Source organism: Chelon labrosus, assembly GCF_963514085.1.
Source record: "Chelon labrosus genome assembly, chromosome: 7".
Lineage (NCBI taxonomy): Eukaryota > Metazoa > Chordata > Actinopteri > Mugiliformes > Mugilidae > Chelon > Chelon labrosus.
Genome location: NC_140343.1, coordinates 9,491,594 through 9,511,302, shown reverse-complemented (window position 1 = coordinate 9,511,302; position 19,709 = coordinate 9,491,594). Strand labels below are relative to the sequence as shown.

Genomic DNA, 19,709 nt, shown 5'->3' with positions numbered 1-19,709 from the left:
GCTCCTTAACAACAACAGCCGTACATACATTCATTCATTCATCTGCTGTAACCGCTTGTTCCTGTGAAGGGTCGCGGGGTCTGCTGGAGCCTATCCCAGCTGTCATCGGGCGAGAGGCAGGGTACACCCTGGACAGGTCGCCAGTCTATCGCCGTGCATACAGTTTGGTCATATATGTTTGGACGCTGACACAGTTATTGGTATTTTAGCTGTCACCATTGCAGACTGGTCTGCACCCCCAAATTGGAGGAAGGGTTTATGCACAGTTTATTTTCAGCTGCTCGGATGCTACTTGACAAATTAACATAATCAGAAATCAAATGTTAGAAAATCCTTTGCAGGCAATGACTGCTGGAAGTGTGGGACCCATGGGACATCTCAGAAGAATTGATTTCCTCTTTTGTGATGTTCTTCCAGGCCATTATTCTGCCTGTCATTAGTTGTTGTTTGCTCGTGGATCTTTCTGCCTCTAGCTTTGTCTTCAGCAAATAAAACAAATTCTCGATTTGGTCCAGATCAGGTGAGTGAGTCAGCCCGTGCAGAATATTTCACTTCTTTGTCTTCAAGAAAATCCGAGTTGCGTATGCAGAACTTTTTTTCAGTCATTGTTCATCTATACAGTGAGGCACAATCCATTCAGCTTCATTTGTGTCATTTAAAGTCAAACTTGTTCATGCATCACACTGCGTCACAAGCCGTTTCAAGACCTCTCCACACTTTTTAATTCCAGTAATTCTCTTACAGGTTGATCTTACTTCAATCACTTTTGAGCTCCTGAAAATATAAAAAAAACATAGTTGTAATTCCTGCACCTTTCCTCCAGTTTTGTTGCCCTAAAATTAGAGCTTATGCTTTGAACTTTAAGCCTCTTAAAGTGAAAGCATATATGGACTTAACCGCATATACCGTGCAGGAATAGAAAGCTTAAGAGGTAAAGCAATAGTTACTGAGACTTTGCAGTCAACTAGAATAAGTATTAACGTCGGCAAGGTGGAATAACTGACCGTTAAACGTTGTTCTCCACAGGCAGTCAACGGCGTCTCCAACAAGAGCCCTTACCCCGCCCAGCAACTGTCAATCAACATTACGACCAATCAGGCCGGTGAGTTGTGTGTGCAAAAGGCCGTGCACGTGTGTGTCTAAGCATCTGTGTATGTGTGTGTAAGCATGCCCTGGGGCGCAGTGGATTATGTGAGGGAGGGATGGCTGGGGAGATAAAGGAAATTGAGCTACAGCCTTTTAATTCATAAATCATGTTATAAGCTTGTCATTTCTCGTCCCCCGTCTCTGTCTTTCCTGCACATCCGCAGCCTTCATCCGTCTTTTCTTCTGCTTCTCTCTCGGCCCTCTTTTCTCTCTGTTTTATCCCCTCTCCCCTGCCTTCCTTCTCCCTCAGTCACCCGCAGTATAATTCTTAGAGACCATAAAGTAACTGAGTTATTGCTCCATCAATACTTTATGGAGACAGACACAAGTGATATTTCCACCTCTACCCAAATTTAGATTTAAAAGCCGTTTTGCTCTGATGGAAAACACATCATTTACCTCATATAGCAACGCAGGCTCATTCCTAATCGAAACATGATCCATTGTCACCCCGCCGCTTTCTGAGCGCATTTGTAACTGCTGCCGGATGCAAGCCTCTCGTTTTATCCCTGAAATCTTTTAGGACTCAACAAAAACTGATTTATTTTCAGGTTGACTGCACTCGGGGGTTTTTAAATTATGCAGTGGGCTTTGAGCGTATTTCATTGGACTGTAGTATATGAAACTCGCTGCTCGTATAGAGAACCGTGTAAAATGTCAGTTGTGGCGATATTAAGAAAAGACTGAGGTTTTTCTGGAGACGGCTCGCTCACGCTGTCAGATTATGACTACTGAAGATGAAGTATTTGGCTCTTGAGTTTTCACAGCATTTACTGAGCATTATCGCAGCACCGTGATGTCCTGATGACTCAGCTATATGAGATGAATACACTCTATTTAGGACATAATGGCTTCAAACAAAAATCCCCATAAAAACCAAAGGAACAAATTGAATTATACTCTCTCTTTTTTTTTTTCTCTCGCTTTAAAACATCCATTTTAATTAAATTTAGAACAATGTAATACATCTCATCATAATATGTAGTATCAGTCTTCTTGTCTTGATTCCTTCCTCTCGCCGTTTTACTCCGTCAAAGTACAAATGTGATGAAAAACCGTCTCGTAAAACGACCCCAGAGGCAAAACCATGAAATGCATTACAGCCAACAGCTTCTGGTTCCTACAATTATGAGTAGAAATGCATTGCAGACATAACTCTTGTTTCCCCATCAGTGACAAGTGCAGTAATTTGTTTTCATGAGCCAGGAAGAGGAAACATTTTTTTTTCTCTTTTGGGTGTAAATAATCTCAGACAATACGTCATCTCATTACACTCTATATTTCCATATTTATAACATTTAAACATGCCTGTGAATCCTCTGACTGCCTAATTGATTGTGTGTTCTTGTGTGTGTGTGTGTTTTGTTTTATTTTTTTTGTCAGCTCCCTCAGTAGTTCCCATAATGCACCAAGTGAGTTCAACGAGCCGCAGTTTCTCATTGTCATGGCCACCGCCCGAACAGCCCAACGGAATCATCCTCGACTACGAGATACGATACTACGACAAGGTAGAGTGGGATGATAAATGATAAATGATAAATGCAAGTGTTTTTTTTATTTACCTGTGGGCTTTTTGGTTTATACGGTCGTAGCCAGTCGATAAAACAGGCAAATCAATAACAACCGCATCGAAATAATCTATTATCAGGACTCGTACTGAGGACCAGCAGCAGTTTTACTTCTAAACAAATACCTCAACTTGTAAAAAACAAGAACAAAAAGGAAAAATGCTCATGCTTATTGCAGGTAAGTTTATTTTCTTAGTGATATCAAGACATATTTCTGCTGGTTACAGGCTTTATGGACAGTTTCCTGGATTTATCTGAGCTTATCGTGATGATGCAAGTTTCCGTCTACTTTAACTTCATCAAATATATGGATAAGATACACACATGCTGGGTAAATGAACCAACCACAGGAACCGATTTATTCTATATAAAGATGCATGAGCCCTCCGAGCAGTTTTGAAGCTCAGTGGGATGTTTCTGGCCATCACCATCTTGGCAGTCGCCTGACCCCTCCTAACTCCTGGCTTATCCAGAAAATGAGCAAAGACGTAGAGCTGAGGCAGCAGATTGCGACAAGGCAGACAGGAGTCGACCCGTGAAGGCACCAAGCTGTCGTTCCCTTAATTATCCATAACTTTAAACCCTGACTTTGGTATAAATGTGTGATTTATTTAAAAATCCACCCCCGTACAGTTGTCACGAAGGGGATTATTAGCTAATGAGACCAAATCAGGCTGTTAAAGTGTTAATTTCTTCTGTAAACTTGGCCATTTTATTGTAAAAGTCAATAGAGATTGACTTGCTTTTGGAGCCATTTGAGAAACTACACTTTTTGGTACTTCCACGTTGGATCCACCTGTCAGCCCCGGAGGATGCCACTTGCTCAAATGTAGACAAGTCAAAGTCAAATTCAAGTCAAATTGCTTCTGATCGTTATGCCAAGCTAAAGTAACTATCTTATGTTTCCAGATGCAGAGGATCAGAGCTTGTAACTCTTACTAACTGAATACAAGAACCAAAGTTAAAGTATTTGGAAAAAGTATTTGATGAATGAAGACAATGGAGCGCTCTTCAAAATGTAACACCTGCTTCTAAATAACTTGAACAAACATTCATATACATAAGATATGGGCATGCACATTATTATTTTTAATACCCGACAGCACGACGTGGGCTGTAGTTTTTGAACATTGACAGAAACTGACATGATAACCAATTAAGGGCCGCTGAAGGCAGAAACCTGTCAGCGTATCTCTGAGATGTATCGTTCCTGTAGCTGATTGTATTTTCTCTCCCACTTGTACTGAGATGTCCAATCGTGTATTATCCTTTACACTGTATTATTTCCTAATAAGTGACGATTGATCGTGGAGCTGCAAAGCGTACTTTGTTTAGCCCGTAGTCACACTGACAGGGTTTTACAGTGATGGAGGGCCTCGCGTTACACCGGCACACATGAACTGTTTTGTGCAGTAAAAATGATCATTCCTTCATTAAACCCTTGTTTGGCGTTAACACTGGAAAGGTTTATTGATTTATTGAATGTAATAAAAACGTGAGTGTTTCTCGTATGAACAACTGACAAAAAGCAACATTTTATTCATCAAAAACACTATAAACTCTTATAAACTCTCGTTATGGACAGTAGTTTAGACAAATTTTATTTTTACCAAAAGTTTCCATCTGGTCCCATCTTAGCTGAATCATCAGGTTTTTGTTTTATATCACACTGCAGACAGTAAAACAACATATTTTCTAGTTCTTTTATAGGAATATAATCATATCAGCAGACGTGTTTTTACACCTCTGATGCAGAATTTTCTATAGGCTCCAAAGTCCGTGGGGACGGATATCATATTGCTTGTGCACCGCAGCCGCTAATATTGCTGTAATGTTTGCTGAGTGAGATTGTCTCCTAGATTCATCTCCTCGGCTGTGTGGGCTTCAAGGCTCTCTGTGGATCTTAGTACGTGCCAGAAGTCAGCACAGGCCACTGGTATTACAAGCAGTACTTACCCCTATCTATGACTATATAGGAGTGTATGCAGCGAAGGTTGAGCATCTCTGCAGGAAATCCTGGTCTGAATGCTCTAGGATTTCTTGTCCAGGCAGTAGGCGGTTCAGGAGGTTGAAGAATAACTGTAGCTATCCAAAATAATTGTTTGTATTGTTGTTTCTGACCCAGTTTCCAATCATTATGATATGAAATGATAGACAAAAATAGTGCTTGGTAAATAACAGGCTCGACCCCTGATTTAAGAGTCAAAGGAATTAGTTTGATACAGGACAATCAAGACATCCTTCACTGTGCAACATTTCCAGCTTCTCCTTAAAGGCCTTGATGCATTCCCAAGACAGATAAGTGACTATATAGTCCACCCAGCACGTTTTGAGTCTGCCCCATCGTCTACCAGGTGCACATACACAGACAAGAAGTCTTGTTTCAGATTCCCGAGCAACCTCACTTTGCTTTTGATGTAAACTGATGAGCAGCTCTACTCTGGACTCCCTCCAGATGTCTTATCGCCTCACCTTATCTTTAAGGGTTAGCCCAGCCACACACTTGTATTTTTGATATCCCCGTTTTTCTCAGTACACACACTTTGTAGCCAGGTGAAGCTTGGGACATAAACCAGCTCATAAATGTTCCAGCAAAATGCCCACAAAATTGCTGCCCCACCACAGTGTCTCCACTACAGATGCCTTGGTGTAGGGATTTGTACACGAACATGAATCAGCAGAATGTGACTAAAACTGCAACAACCCCTATAACTTCAACTTGGTGCAACACCCAGGAGGAGAACTCAGTGACCCTTATCTAGCAGCCTGACATTAAGCCATAGTCCAGAAGAGTTACAAACAGCCATTGGGCTCACCCCCTGCAGAGACAGGCCTCTGGGTTCAGAAGAGATGGCATGGCTTGGCCCCGGACGGGCTGACCCTTGGCAACTTCCACATGTACCTAAGAGATATTTCTATCTCTGTGATCGTATTTCTTTTCCTTGGACACTCTGGTGCTCTTGCTTCTAAGCTCTAAAGCAATTTCCTGTGCAGAAATAATGTTATTGATCCTCGTGAATGTACCGTTTCTGTTGTTTTCATTGTTTTCCGAAAGAGATTACAGCGTGAATGTGATGATAAAATTGTTGCTCCTACTGTTTAAGTGCAGCCCTGGAAGATCTTTTTGTCTCTGTAAGTGAATCACTTGAAGAGGACTAAATCACTAATTTATTCCCTCGCGGGTGCTGTTCAAAGCTGCTCTGTGAGGCTGTCTGACTGAACCAATCAAGCCTTCAGATGGGTCTAATCTGTATGAACCAGGAGACTACGAACAAAAGACTTCATTACAGAATTCACTGATCAAACTAGTGCGAATAGAGAGTGGAAAACTGGTGGCACCAATGAGAGCTACGGATTCAGGGTTAAACCTCATCCACATGTAAATGGTTTTGATAGTTGTAGCTGACGGTTGGTTGCTAGGGGTTGTACAGACTAGTTGTACCATGACGTTTTAAGCATGTTGACATTGATCACGTGAGGAGCCCAGTGGGTCATTGCAGCAAACTAGCAGCGGTTCATCAAATGCGTGGAAATACTTCGCAAAAGACGTAGCCCATTCTACGGTGACATGCAAAATATTTACGTCAGTCCTGAAATACAACAAATGTACTACTGCAATGCACACTCATCTGAAAAGGCATCCGCTAACGCTAGCAGAGGAACGGTCCAAATCCTCTCGACAGCAGTCAATTAACGACTTCACTAAACGCCCTGCGGTGATAGAGAGAAGGAGGCTGTACATCAACACAATTTGCGAATGAATTTCATTCTTTTTTTAAACCCAGCTATGCTATCCTATCTTACAACACGCTGTGGAGCACTATTAAATGCTACTGATGGTGCTGAGTTGCAGCCAGTTCTTATACAGGCTATACATTTGGTTCATCTGACACTACAAGCCTGCTATCAGCATGGTGACTTTAGTGGTAGGAACCAAAGTCTTGGAAGGTGTCTCCCTGTGGTGACATTTTGGAGAACTCCATGTTTGCCTCATGTATCCATAGACATATATACACAGACGCCTCATTGAGCGCTAGACCGTACGTCAGCGTCGCCGCCATATTGGAGGAGGCAGATAGGAACCAAAAACAACGTCTGTAACATTAACTACTCAGAACGTTACAGACGTTGTTTTTGGTTCATATCGGTTGCATATATACGATTGTGTGTGAATGTGTAAATGAGAGGCATTAACTTATAGCACTTTGTAGAAGATGCTTAATAAGGTTCACTCCATTGACTCGTATTGGTTAGTGGGACAGAGCTGCCTCCTCCAATCCTCCGCAACAACGGGCCAACACACTCAATGTCTATGCATGTATCAGTCAGCTGTATTAGGGGCTCCCAGTGGTCATCACCTCAATTGCGTTCCCTCAAAATTGAGATTAATTCAACTTGATACCTGTCCACTTCGCCTAATCAAAAGTTATTTTCTGCCTGCCTTTTCTGCAACTTTTTCAATTTCATTAACATTTCCTGGTCTCTTGTCACCGCATCACTGCTGTTTTTTTTCCCATGTGTACTCCCCTTAAGACATACAGGACCTAATTACTTTCCCATCAAAAGCAGCTGCTGTAGGAGTGCGCATATCTCATCTTTGTAATGCAGTGAAAGGGAGGAAATGGATTTTGAGACTTAAATAACGTCCTCATCTTTCCTGAAGCTGGGCCTTCAGCTGCAAAAACAGAGCGTTGCGTCAAAACAAAGAGCAAAGCACCTACAAGGGATTGTGTAAGACATACCAAAAAATAAAAAATAAAAATCCTCATCCTCAGCCCACATTTCACTGCCCACCATCTTCCCATACTTTTCACAAAACTGAAGAAAACAGTTAGGGGCATTCTTTAGGATACCACTGCTGGTCTCTGCACTCATTTTTTTTTTTTCTTTTTAATACATACTGTCAGTGAGTTGGTACTTTCATAACTCACTGAAAACTCTCTACTGCAAACAGAACTACAACTTTAAGACTCTTGTCAACCTTTTCTTATCTATCCTCTTTGATGAAAACACTCTTAAAGTCCACGGCTCTAGAGGACTCGCACAGATTCCAATTTTCCAGCTCGTAATAGTGCATGGCTATACGTTCACTATGCTGCGCAAGGAGAAGGGAGAACGTGTGTTTGTGTGAGTGGCATTTTTATGTTCAGGGTTACTAGTGCTGCTCCTTTTAAAGTCCTAACACAGCACTTACACAACCATTTATCATCATCATAATGTGTTAATAGTTTTAATAAAGTTCCTGTAATCGTTTAATGAAATTGTGTTTTTTATGTGTGCTGGTGTAAGTATGCACAGAATAACCTTGTTATCTTTCCGAGGTAAACTTCTAATGAGGCTACTCCAGTAACCTCAGTGGTTTTTATACAAAATATATTCAAACCCGGCTCCTCCACGTCTCCCTATCACAGTGGGATGCTATTAAAAATTACCTACTCATGCAGATCTGGTGTCTAATGTCTATAATGGAAGACACGTCGTAAATGTACTCATTAATTACTTTCTTTTTTTTTTTCATGAAATATAACTCAAAGAGAGCTAATTTAGTGTGATTCTTCTCCAATTAGCAAGGTGCATTAATGTCAGATTCAGAATATGTTATCAGAAAGCATTTCATCAGAAGTGTTCTGGTGTTGCCGAAGTCACTGTTGTCCTCACCAAACAGAACAATTGTGTCTTACTGAAGTGTCTATTGTACAAATCGAGGTGGATTCCTCTTACATCCAAAAGTAATGGTGTATGGGGAAATTTTATAATATTTTAATTGAAAATAGATATATTCCCAAAGGGCTTATCTTTTCTTTATGCCTTTACATTTACTACATTAAGTTGCTAGCTTGCTTAACTGTTAAGTTGCTTATCAGTGGTGTTCTCACAGCTTAAGACCAACATCACCACTTGAGGGCAAGTATTTTTCGCACACGACTTAAAATGTTGAATGCTGCGATCAAATAGGATCATGTGTGCCATGTTCAAGAGAGGAGTATATAGGAATACCCCCCTCTTGTGGTATTGGCAGCCTCGTACGTGGACATTGTCGGTAAGTAAGAGTTGTGACGTTTTCATAAATTACAGTTGTGTAGTAGTAGAGTTAGATGGTATGTGAGTATATTGCAGTTAAGTTATATGAATGTTGATATTCCCAACCATTTCATACTTTTATTATGCTTTTGTATTAACTAGCCTACGTTAAGTCACCCAGTCGTTAGCTTGCTAACCGTTAGCCTCAGTGGCTTCTGAGCGGCAACAGTTGCCTAGCGATAATGTTCTAACGATTTACACCTGATGTTACCACTTGAATAAGAACAGCTGGTCCGAGTCGCATTTCCTCATCCACGTCTGTCAGTGACCAGAAAAGCACAGAAAAATTACCCACCTAAAAGATCTACTCTGACGTCTTCTCTCTTTTCTGTTGCAGTGATTTCAGTAAAAGTTAAATCAGTTGTTTTTTAAAGTGCAAAGAGAAACTCAACACAACTGACCAGCATTTTAGGGCTATTATTACAGAACAATGCTAACACACAAGCAAGCAATCTGGTGTTGTCTACCGCCGTTGTCGAAGTGTAAACCAAGCTTTAGTCCTACCAATGTCAGTATTGGTTTCTTTCAACCATAACCACTATGTCCTCAACTTTAGAGGCGGCAGGTCGTTCCTTTGACGGTCATACGGGTCTAGGAAGGCATTAGTAGACACGTAATTTGTGCAGTGCAAGGGCAAGTATCATATATAGTCAAAAAAAATAATAATGGAATTTCCCCTTGAGCAAAAGCACATCACTAGAAACTGCTTTGCACATCAGATGTTTAAATTACGCCAAATCATCAAGGAGCCGCCTGACCAGCCTCAAATTCATTCTGCAGCATTGCAGTGAAACTGGACATGCAGCAGGACATCTTACCGAACTTTCTTTAGCCACAAAAAGAACAAAGAGTCCTTCAATGGATGTTCTGGTCCCCAAGGAGCCCTGAGCTCAGCATCATGAGGTCAGTTTGGAATTACAGAAAGAGATATGAAACACTTACACTGACTAAACCCACAGAAATAACTGCAAAGTTTTTTGAGATGCTGGAACAAGCTACCTGCCGAGTACGTCTGCACATGTGCACCCAAGAGAATTGTTGTCTTAAAAATATGTCTTTTTTTCTTTCACTCTTGTTTTTCCAGAAGCATCCTTACTGTACTTTTAGTGCCTAAAACTTACTTATCAGCACCACCAGCACCAACCACAGTTTTAGTAACAGCAAAGTTCCAGGAAGAGATAGAGAACAACGATAAAGAAGGAGAAAGTTGAGATTCTTCCTCTCGGAGAGCAATTACAGCGAGGACGGAGTGAGAAGCAGTGCACCGGCTGAGAGATGCAGTGTAGCTGCAGTCTGACAGTCGCAGATAAAACCCTTACTTAGTCAAAATCATGGCAGCGACTTTACCGTAAGTCAGTCTTATTTGCTGCCGGTTTTATTTTTTTATTAATATTACCTAAAACGGGAGCCAATTAAGATACTGTATTTCATACAGTAGAGCGGTCGACCACATAATGACTAATTTTAGCTCATGGCTTGAAGTGAATATGTCCTCAGGGAGCAGTTTGATAAGCTTGCAGAGAGAGGACAGGTTTTTCTTTCCAGACAGCTGCACTGTATCTCCTTCTCTGGCAGTTTTGTAATTTTTTCACCTTCCTTCCCCTCCATCTACTCCTCCGTTCCTTCCTCACCCCTTCCTCCCTCACTCTCACTCTATAAGATAATGAGGTTTTAATGTAGTAAATTTGATATGGCACAGGAAGGCAGGATTTTTTCCCCCCACAACTTATCTCTGGCTACCAGGCCTTCCCAGATGGGGTGGCCTCTAACCTCTCCACTCTGGCAAGCATAGAGCACCCCCACCTGCCCCGCCACACACACACACACACACACACACACCCCTCCAAACCCAAACCACACCTATACACAACCCCATTTCTCTATAGATGTCCACATGTCACGTCCTAATTAGCTTAAAGCAAAGCCCTGCAATGATAAGTGCAATAAATTAAGGTAAATGTATAAAAGATTATAAATGGGACAAGGAATCCCTCTATGTATCAATAAATATAAAAATTGCAGTAATAAAAATATTCAATCATCTTTAACCCTTTTTCATTCAAGCCCATGCCTTCTTCTGACAACCCACCCATCTCCCCTCAATATATTCCCACTCTTTTCCCCCCCTGAACTGTCCACCTCATCACCCATCATTTCTTTTCCTCTCTTCTTTGCCGCCACCCCCCCCCCCCCATCCTCACGGCATGATTCCCTCCCCTCCTCCTTTCATACCATCACCTCACCATATCTATCTTTCTCCCTGGACCGTTTCAATTTAGCCCCAGCAAAACCTCTTTTATCTGGAAGAAACTGCCGGAAGAGTGGAAGCCCAGAAGGAGGGCGTGGGTAGATAGAGGTAAAAGGTGGTGGCCTTGGGTTTATGAGATAGGCCTGATGCCTAATTCACCTCGGGGGGGAGGGGGGGGGGAGGCCAAATACTCACCTGTCTCTTTGGGTAATGGCTAATTAAGTGCATTATCACTGGGTTATATTTGCAGGGAATGAAGAAGTGAATGGGTCAAAGAGGGCGCTGGTGGGGGACAAAATGAGCAAAGGGTGGATAGATGAGAGGAGGTATAAGAGAAGAGAATGGAAAACAGCTGGAGGTGAAAATGGGAGGTTCAGAAATTAGAAGAAAATTAGTTCCTTGGGTTGGTAGGTTCAACCAAATTACAGAATTTGTTTTTTTAATAACTACACTGTAAAACATTACAGCTCCAAGTTATATGAACGTTTTTCTTCTCTTTAACTCCAATAGTCATGACAAGTTTCTGATATTGAAGTCAATTTAATAAGTTTTCTAAACTTAAAGTAATCCATTGTCTTGACTTCTCGTGAGTTTTTGTCTGTGTGGTTAACGTTCATTTAACTCACGTCTTTATGTTTTGAGTTGGAAAAAAGTGAAGGTGATATGATTTGAATATTGGGAAATGTAGAGGCTGCTGCCACTTTCGCATGTTTTATTAAACCACTGTATTACAACGTCAGCAATAATATTGGCACCATGAGTGTAATAGACGGGTGGATTTAAGAAGTCGTTTCCCTATTTCCTCCTCTCTAAATAAAATAAATGTCAAACTTGTGAATGAATGAGATGTGAGTTGAATCTGTCTGAAATTTAGGTAAACTTTGAGTCGTCAAGATGAGAAATAGTAGAAACTAGAACATTAGTGCTCTCAACTTAAAATGTCAGCCGATATGAATTTAGTATTTTAGTAAATTGATCTTAAAGGGGAACTACTGTTTTTTTACAACCTGGACCTTATTTCTTGCATAAAATACGATCGTTTACTCACCCATACAACTTTTGTGTAATTTGTAGTCATTCGGGAGATATTTAGATCTGCGTATATCCATATAGTGGGAGTGACTGGGGCACCGAAACACAGCCTCTAAATAACGCATTGTTTGCCGCGAAACTCGTTCATTTCACCAATATTTTGTTATTGTATGCCAGTGCTATTCCCCGTTGAGTCCAGAGTTACCTGTTATCGTGTCTTCTGACCTGGATGATGTCATCTCTGAGCGCCGCGCGCACCTGCGATGGTCAGCTTGTTCACCTGTAATTTGCTACTGCTATGGTTCGTCCACAACCTCAGAATTGGAAAAATATTCAGCCATGTTGCAAAAAACTAGCAGTAGCAAATTACAAGTAAACAACCTGACCATCGCGGGTGCCCACAACAAAATATTGGCGAAATGAACGAGTTTCGCGGCAGATAATGCGTTATTTAGAGGCTGCGTTTCGGTGCCCCAATCACTTCCACTATATGGATATACGCAGATCTAACAGTTGACTACAAATGACACAAAAGTTATATGAGTGAGTAAACGATCGTATTTTATGCCAGAAATAAGGTCCAGGTTGTAAAAAAACAGTAGTTCCCTTTTAACTTGGAAGTAAGTAGAAATAGCAAAGGGAATAATTGTGAGTTCATTTGACAAGATGAAATGAGTTTTCTTCAACGGATAATGTAACCATATAACTTATACTATCAAGTTGAAACAAGAAATTGATCGTTCGTTGTATCTTAGCTTTTTGAGTTGAAAGAGAGGTTTTCTTCATTTTGAGTTTACTCCACTCATCCAAACGGCTTCTTCAGATCTAATTGACCAATGTCCTATTTTAGAACATCCGCGTGTTTTTGCCCTCCTGTAAACAACATGACTAGGGTATACATATATTTTTTATTCACAGATACCTTATTTTAATGATATATTTCTCTACTGTGTTTTTTCCCATCTGTGTGTAGCTGCTTTTGTGAGCCAGTGAAACGAAATTTCATTCTAATGTTCCCTGCTGGTGTAAAGCTTTGACTGACAATAATAATAATAAAAAAAAAGTCTAGGTCTAAGTCTGTTAATTACCCAATACTCACCTGAATTAGAGGATGTTGTTCAGATTAACGTGGGGGACATTGTCTTTGGTTAATGGTTCTGTAATGACCTATTAATGACGAGGAACTCTCCGGACTTAAGCTGTAAATGGGGATGAGACGTTAAACCTGTGTTGTGAGCGTCCGATAAGTGGTGTCTCAGTCCGCCTGTTTAGGAGAGGGTTCAAGCTTAGTGTTGTCTCGTAATGCAAAAAAACTTTCAAGGCTTTTAAATATTTGACTTTTAATGAAATATAAAATATATAGTTAGTGAAACATAGTGTGTTTTACTACCGTTGCTTAGTGACGCTGCTATAGGTCTTTGCTTCTGGGGGACTTCCCATGATGCACTGTGCACCTGTCCCCTGTCTTCTTCTTTAATTGCTTCTCATGCATTTGTGTCCTGCTGCTGCTGTGTAGCATGTTATTAGATGTGCGTTCCTTTCTCCAGCTGTGTGTTTCTGATCTGCGGAGGTGCATACTGCTCATCAATCCATTCTGAATGCATAATTCTCCAACCTACTTATGATACTTCTTCTATTCCTACCTTACAGCTAACTCACTACATCAGCTGCATCGTGTAGTCTTGTTTGTATCACGCTGGTGCTACATCTAAGCGTTAATCAGGTGTATGTATAATGTTGTTCCTCCTGCTGCTCTCTTTCTCTTCCAGCCGGCCTCAAGCAGATGGGTCTGATTTTATATGAGCTGGGTTCTGCTCAAAGTTTCTTCCTGTTAAAAGGGAGTTTGTCCTTACCACTGTGGCCTTAGTACTTGCTCTGGGGGTTTCAGTTTCTGGGTTCTGTAAAGCGTCTTGAGATTGACTCTATATTAATAAAATTGAATTGAATAAGCAGTAATCCAGGTTCTCTACGTAGCTATTCCAGTGAATACGGTTGCTGCCAAGGTCTGTGGATTATCCAGAGTAATTCAGACTGTATCTCTGTCTTTGGTTTAATTTGTGTATCTGAAACTTTATGTTCAAATGAATTAAATAAAATATAAGGCCCAAGACTGAATTCAAAGCAACTCTGTAGCTACTCGGTCCTACCAGGCTTCATGTAGCATCACTGTAGACTAAAAAAGTAGATGTCTTAGCTTGCTTTGGTGTTTAAGATTAATCAGCTTACAACCAAAAACAAGTTTTTGAATTCAGTTTGTGACCAAAAAATTATTCCTTTCATGTCCTGGAATGAAAAACCAAAACCTATTTGTGTTTCTGTACCTCCTCCTCAGTCCCAGTCGTCAGTGCTGAACAGCTCAGTGGTCCAGAGCGAGACACCTAATGTTGTTCTGGAGGGTCTGAGGCCTGGGACCGGCTATGTGGTCCAGGTGAGGGCCCGCACCGTGGCTGGCTACGGGGCCTACAGCAAGGAGATGCTGTTCCAAACCCTCACTGACGGTGAGTGGGTGGGTGGGTGGTTAGGCTGGAGTGTGTGGAGGTGTGTGTGCGTGGAGGTGTGTGTGTGGGTGGGTGGGTGGAGGTTTATAGTGGAGAGGAGAGAGAGTGCAGAGCTGAGAGAAGCAATGTGAGAGGCTGCGCAAGAGTGAAAATCTGGCTGTGAAGTAATTAAATTCTGCCCTACTTTGTGTGTGTGTGTGAGTGTGTGTGAATGCTTGGCATCATGTAAAATGAGCCTTGTAAAATGATACTGTATGTGTGTTAGAGAGAAAAACACTGTCAGTTGTTTATTTTCCCTTTAAGACATGTCCAGCTGTGTGTATGTGAGACTCTCAAAAATGCAGGAAATATAATAAGAAATATAATATTCCATTTTCTCAATTTGTGTGCTGGGCTGTCGTTGTGTGTTTCTGCAGACGAGTACAAGTCAGAGCTCGGACAGCAGCTCTCCCTGATAGCAGGATCTTTAGTCGGCGGAGTGTGTATCGTCTCATTGGTAGCCATCGCCATCATCTGTACCAGGTAACACACCGCAGACACACACACACATGCTGGGACATGACAAGAGACTGCAGATATATGCCTGTGTTCTTCATAACTGTCATCTAATTGGTAGAGATGGCAGACATTTGTCCTGTTAAACAACACACAGTACATACATACAGCAGCTTCCCAGCCGTTTGAGTATGTTAATTCTGCGGCAAGTTACGTCACTTAGAAAGATCACTCTGACAGGCTGATCAGCCTCAGGAACCATAACATTATGACCGCTGACAGGAGAAGCAAATAACATTGACCATATTGTGACAACTCAGTGTTCTGCTGAGAAACTTTTGGACCTGGCATTCATTCATGTGCATGTTACTTAGACATGTAGCACCCACCTAGACCAGACCAGACACCCCCACCCCATAGCAATGACACTCCTTGATGGCAGCAGCCCATAGACACAGGCACACACACAAAAACGGTTTAGGAACAACTAAAAAAAAAAAAAAAAAAAACAGCACAAGGTGTTGACCTGGTCTCTGAAGTCACTAGATCCCAAACTGATTAAGTATCTGTGGGATGATCCACAGAGGCCCCTCCCCTCAACCCGTAGGACCCAAAAGCCCCCCCACTAACAACATTCTGTTGCCGGACACCACAGGACACCCTCAGAAGGCCCATGTCCATTCTCTGGTCATAATGTTATGCCTGATTGGTGTGTGCCATTTGACTGTTGGCTGCAGTCTGTACCATTAGTTGAAGTGCAACTTTATGGTCCATACACGGGCGACGTAAGGTTACTGCCGGCTTTTGATGATAGTCGTTCTTCCCTTATGAGTTTAAAATGCAATACAGTTAATATAAAATACAAATGCAAGAAATATAACACAACTCTTTTGTCTTTTCTGAGTTGCACATGCAGTTCACTCAACCTGTCTCACAGTGCATTGAGCCCTCCCTGCCAAGTTAACAACTCAACCTCAACTTGCTGATCCAGCCCAGACTTCTACCTGTTATGTGGCATCAGAGATGTTTGACACCATTTGGTTTTTAATTGTCTATACCATTTCTAAGATTATCCAACTCAAACGCAAAATAAAAAATAACCAATTTTGTGTTTTTTATTGTCTGTTTCACAACTCACGCCAGACCTGTTGCTGCACCTGCGCTTGCTGCCAACATTACATAAGTTACTGTTATTGTCCAGTATCTCCACCATCGGCCGCTTCTTCACATTTTCAGAATTCTGATACTGAAGTAACTTTCTTGCAGGAAGAAACTTTAGGATGCATGTAAAATCCCTGCAAACATATATTTTTTAAAAGGTTTAACATGATTTATTATTAATATTGCTTATGTCCACATAAATTAGGACAGAATATGCCTAAGTCTAAGTCTCACGAGGGAAAAGGCAGCACTTAAATATATGTATAAAAGACTTTATAATTACTAAAAAATGGAAATTCAACAACTCAAAGGCACAAATATCCCAAAAGGTCAATGTTTCCTTGACCCTGTGACCTCCTTGAAATAGCAAGCGTCAGGCTGTCTCTCCTGTTTACCGTATAAGATGTCTGTTGTGAAGATCATTTGCTGTATTAAAATATTACAGAGTGCACTTCTTTGGTTCCATCTTCAGATGAAAGCGAGAAACAAGAGCTGATGACACAGAAGTCACTCGATATTAATGAATTCCTGGAAGAGAGCATTCAGGAAAACTGTCTATTTTATCTCAGTCCAGGTGAAGAGAAGACAACCAATTAGCAATTTACTCTCACGACACATTATTTTTAATGCAAAATCTCCCTCTGTGTGTTCCTGTCTGAAGAAGAAGGGGCCTAAAGGAGAGTGTCTATGGTGACAAGCTGCAGCAGTACAACACAGGAGGAGGTACGACCACAGCTGACGCCCTGCTCTTTATTTCTTTAGCGGTAAGCGCTAATGCTAACCACGCTCTTAAAACACCGCTTGGAATTTCTCACTTTCTCCTCAGAAGTGACTCTGAGGCCAGACATGTTCAGCGGCCCCACTCCCACGGTGACCTTTCCCAGCCTGTCTGAGGGCCACAGTTCACCGGGGGTCAAGATCTACATCGACCCTTTCACCTACGAGGACCCCAACGAGGCCGTCCGGGAGTTCGCCAAGGAAATCGACTCCTCCTGTGTCAAAATAGAGGAAGTAATCGGATCAGGTATAGATTTTCATGGACTTTCTTTGACCCCTCGGCTTTGCCGTCTTCTCTCTCGTGTTGCGTCTATAAGCTGTTAAAAAAAATATATAAAAATCTCGACAAATGTGATGATTATTTCAACATGTGCTGCTTTCATTCTGTTTTAAAAAAGTCCTTCAGTTGAAAAGGAAAATAATAATAATAATAAAAATCACTGCCTCAGAATCGAAGCTAGAAAAAACTAAACTTTTATTTAATGAGACCAGCTGTCACTTGAAGCAGGAGATACTCTGCAGCAAATTAATCAATTACTTCAACTATGCCCAGCTTTTGAGTCAATGAGAAAGATCTGGAAACACACAATGCCAATTTAATATTTTTCTTTTTCCTCCTTTGAAGTCAGAAGGGATGTTTTATTCATGTTTGAAAAAGTTTCACATGAATAAATTAAAACCGTATTCATGCATTCTCTTTGGCCAGGCGTGATCTCACCGTAGAAATGCTGTGTGATGTTGGCAAACGGAGGAAGTCGGTCCCAAAGCTTCATCTGACTTGTTTTAATGTGTTTTTGGAGAGAGGCTGGGGCAGAGTTTTAGCGTTTTAGCTTTTGGCTGTAAAAAAAGGTTAAAAAAACGTAGTCAAGCCGAGGTCAAGTGACTCATTTTACTATTATTTTGCTGTAACTATACACAGAAGATGCAAGTTTAGTACATAGGATACACTCACTTGTCAAAACATTAGGGACACCAGTGAAGACTAGGTCATTCATTCATTCATTCATCTTCTATACCCGCTTAGTCCTGTTAAGGGTCGTGGGGGTCTGCTGGAGCCTATCCCAGCTGTCATCGGGCGAGAGGCGGGGGTACACCCTGGACAGGTCGCCAGTCCATCGCAGGGCCAACACAGAGACAGACAACCATTCACACTCACGCTCACACCTACGGCCAATTTAGAATCACCAATTAACCTAATGAGCATGTCTTTGGTCGGTGGGAGGTAGCCGGAGTACCCGGAGAGAACCCACGCAGACACAGAGAGAACATGCAAACTCCAAACAAAAAGGCCCAGCCAGCCCATGGATTCGAACCGGTGACCTTCTCGCTGTGAGGCATCAGTGCTCGCCACCTCACCACTGTCATTTTAATGTAACATGCCTGGACTAGATCTGCCTTCATGACTGTTATAATGTTGAATTAATGCTGAAACAACTCCAGAAAGGTTGTAATTCAACTGTATGATCATTTTGGAGGCCTAGCCCAATGAGTAAAACGGGGCTGTCAAAATAATGGAAACATGTGTCAGTACAGCACATTTCATATAGTACTGTAAACCGCAGCCTTCGAGATGAAAACACAGTTGAATCAGCAGCTCTCTCAGTTATTTGAAACTCATTCTGAATACCATAACCATCATGGAGCTAAAGTTTATTGCATACGTTTTCACTAGTGTACCTAATGAACTGGCAAGTGAGTGTACATGTAACACAGCCGTCACCATCTAACCCAGTCATGAATTGTTGTTCTGTGTAAAATTATTATTTATCACGAATAAATTTCCCCAAAACAATTACACACAAAGTAAGAAGAAGAATAATCAAATATACTCTGTAGCAGAATTTCATGAAATTATTATTTCTCGCCCCAAGTAGGTGTGATCAGGGAGTGCAGTATGAGCTAAGGTGTATTCTGCGTTATGATCTTATGTTGTGGTTATTGAAATAGAAATTTATATTGTGGTATATGTCACACATTCCCCCCTTAGATGATATATAATATATAAATAATGTAAATATGAATTCATTTACAAGCAAGTGACTCATGAGTTTGTGAACAGCAGCAGTTTGAATATGTGCACTGCTGTAAATCCACTTGAAATGATAATAACATTTAATACCCCAGGTCTGATTTAAGTTATTTTTGGGGGGTTATTCCTAGTTCACACGTCCCGCCTATCAGGGATTAAAGTATGAATCAAATTACATTCTGCATCCTCTCGTCCAAGACTGAATTAAAGTAGAAGTTTATGTTGTTGTCATCTGTCACATCACACAGTATGATTAACCCTTTCAGATGTTTTTTTTTTTGTTTTTGCTTTACTTCTTCTTCAGATCTCTCACCATACAAGACACAAGCAACAGCAATTTCGATATGTGCACACTGCTGTAAGTCAGCATGAAATCATGAAAAGTTAAAGAGTTAAAAAATAAATACCGTATGCTCAAACTTGTTGCCCGAAGGTCATGAACCAAAATATCAATTCAGTGTTTTTTTTCTCACAACTCAGTCATTCACGCCTGCAGAGAGCTCAGAGGGTTGATCAATAAGTTATCACAGACTTATTAGTTGGAGCTGTAATATTTAAACTTCAAAGTGCCGGTTGTTTTTTACACCTGTTGGGAACTTTCAAGGTAAATTTGATCTACATATTCTACTTTTGTTTGGTGGGTAAATGGTTCTGGAGAAGGTTACTACAGCATA

The 19,709-nt window shown here is 41.1% G+C and overlaps 1 protein-coding gene across 1 annotated transcript in view; it reads left to right on the top strand.

Moving 5' to 3' along the window:
* The window catches only part of LOC311490646 (ephrin type-B receptor 1-like), an 89,402-nt gene that overhangs the window by 52,030 nt on the left and 17,663 nt on the right, over positions 1-19,709 (top strand). Inside the window, exons 8-13 of the mRNA XM_084548250.1 lie at positions 1,027-1,102; positions 2,530-2,654; positions 14,408-14,573; positions 14,990-15,095; positions 16,891-16,952; positions 17,056-17,253. Of these exons, the coding sequence (XP_084404376.1) occupies positions 1,027-1,102; positions 2,530-2,654; positions 14,408-14,573; positions 14,990-15,095; positions 16,891-16,952; positions 17,056-17,253 (733 nt within the window). The remainder of the gene's footprint in view (positions 1-1,026; positions 1,103-2,529; positions 2,655-14,407; positions 14,574-14,989; positions 15,096-16,890; positions 16,953-17,055; positions 17,254-19,709) is intronic.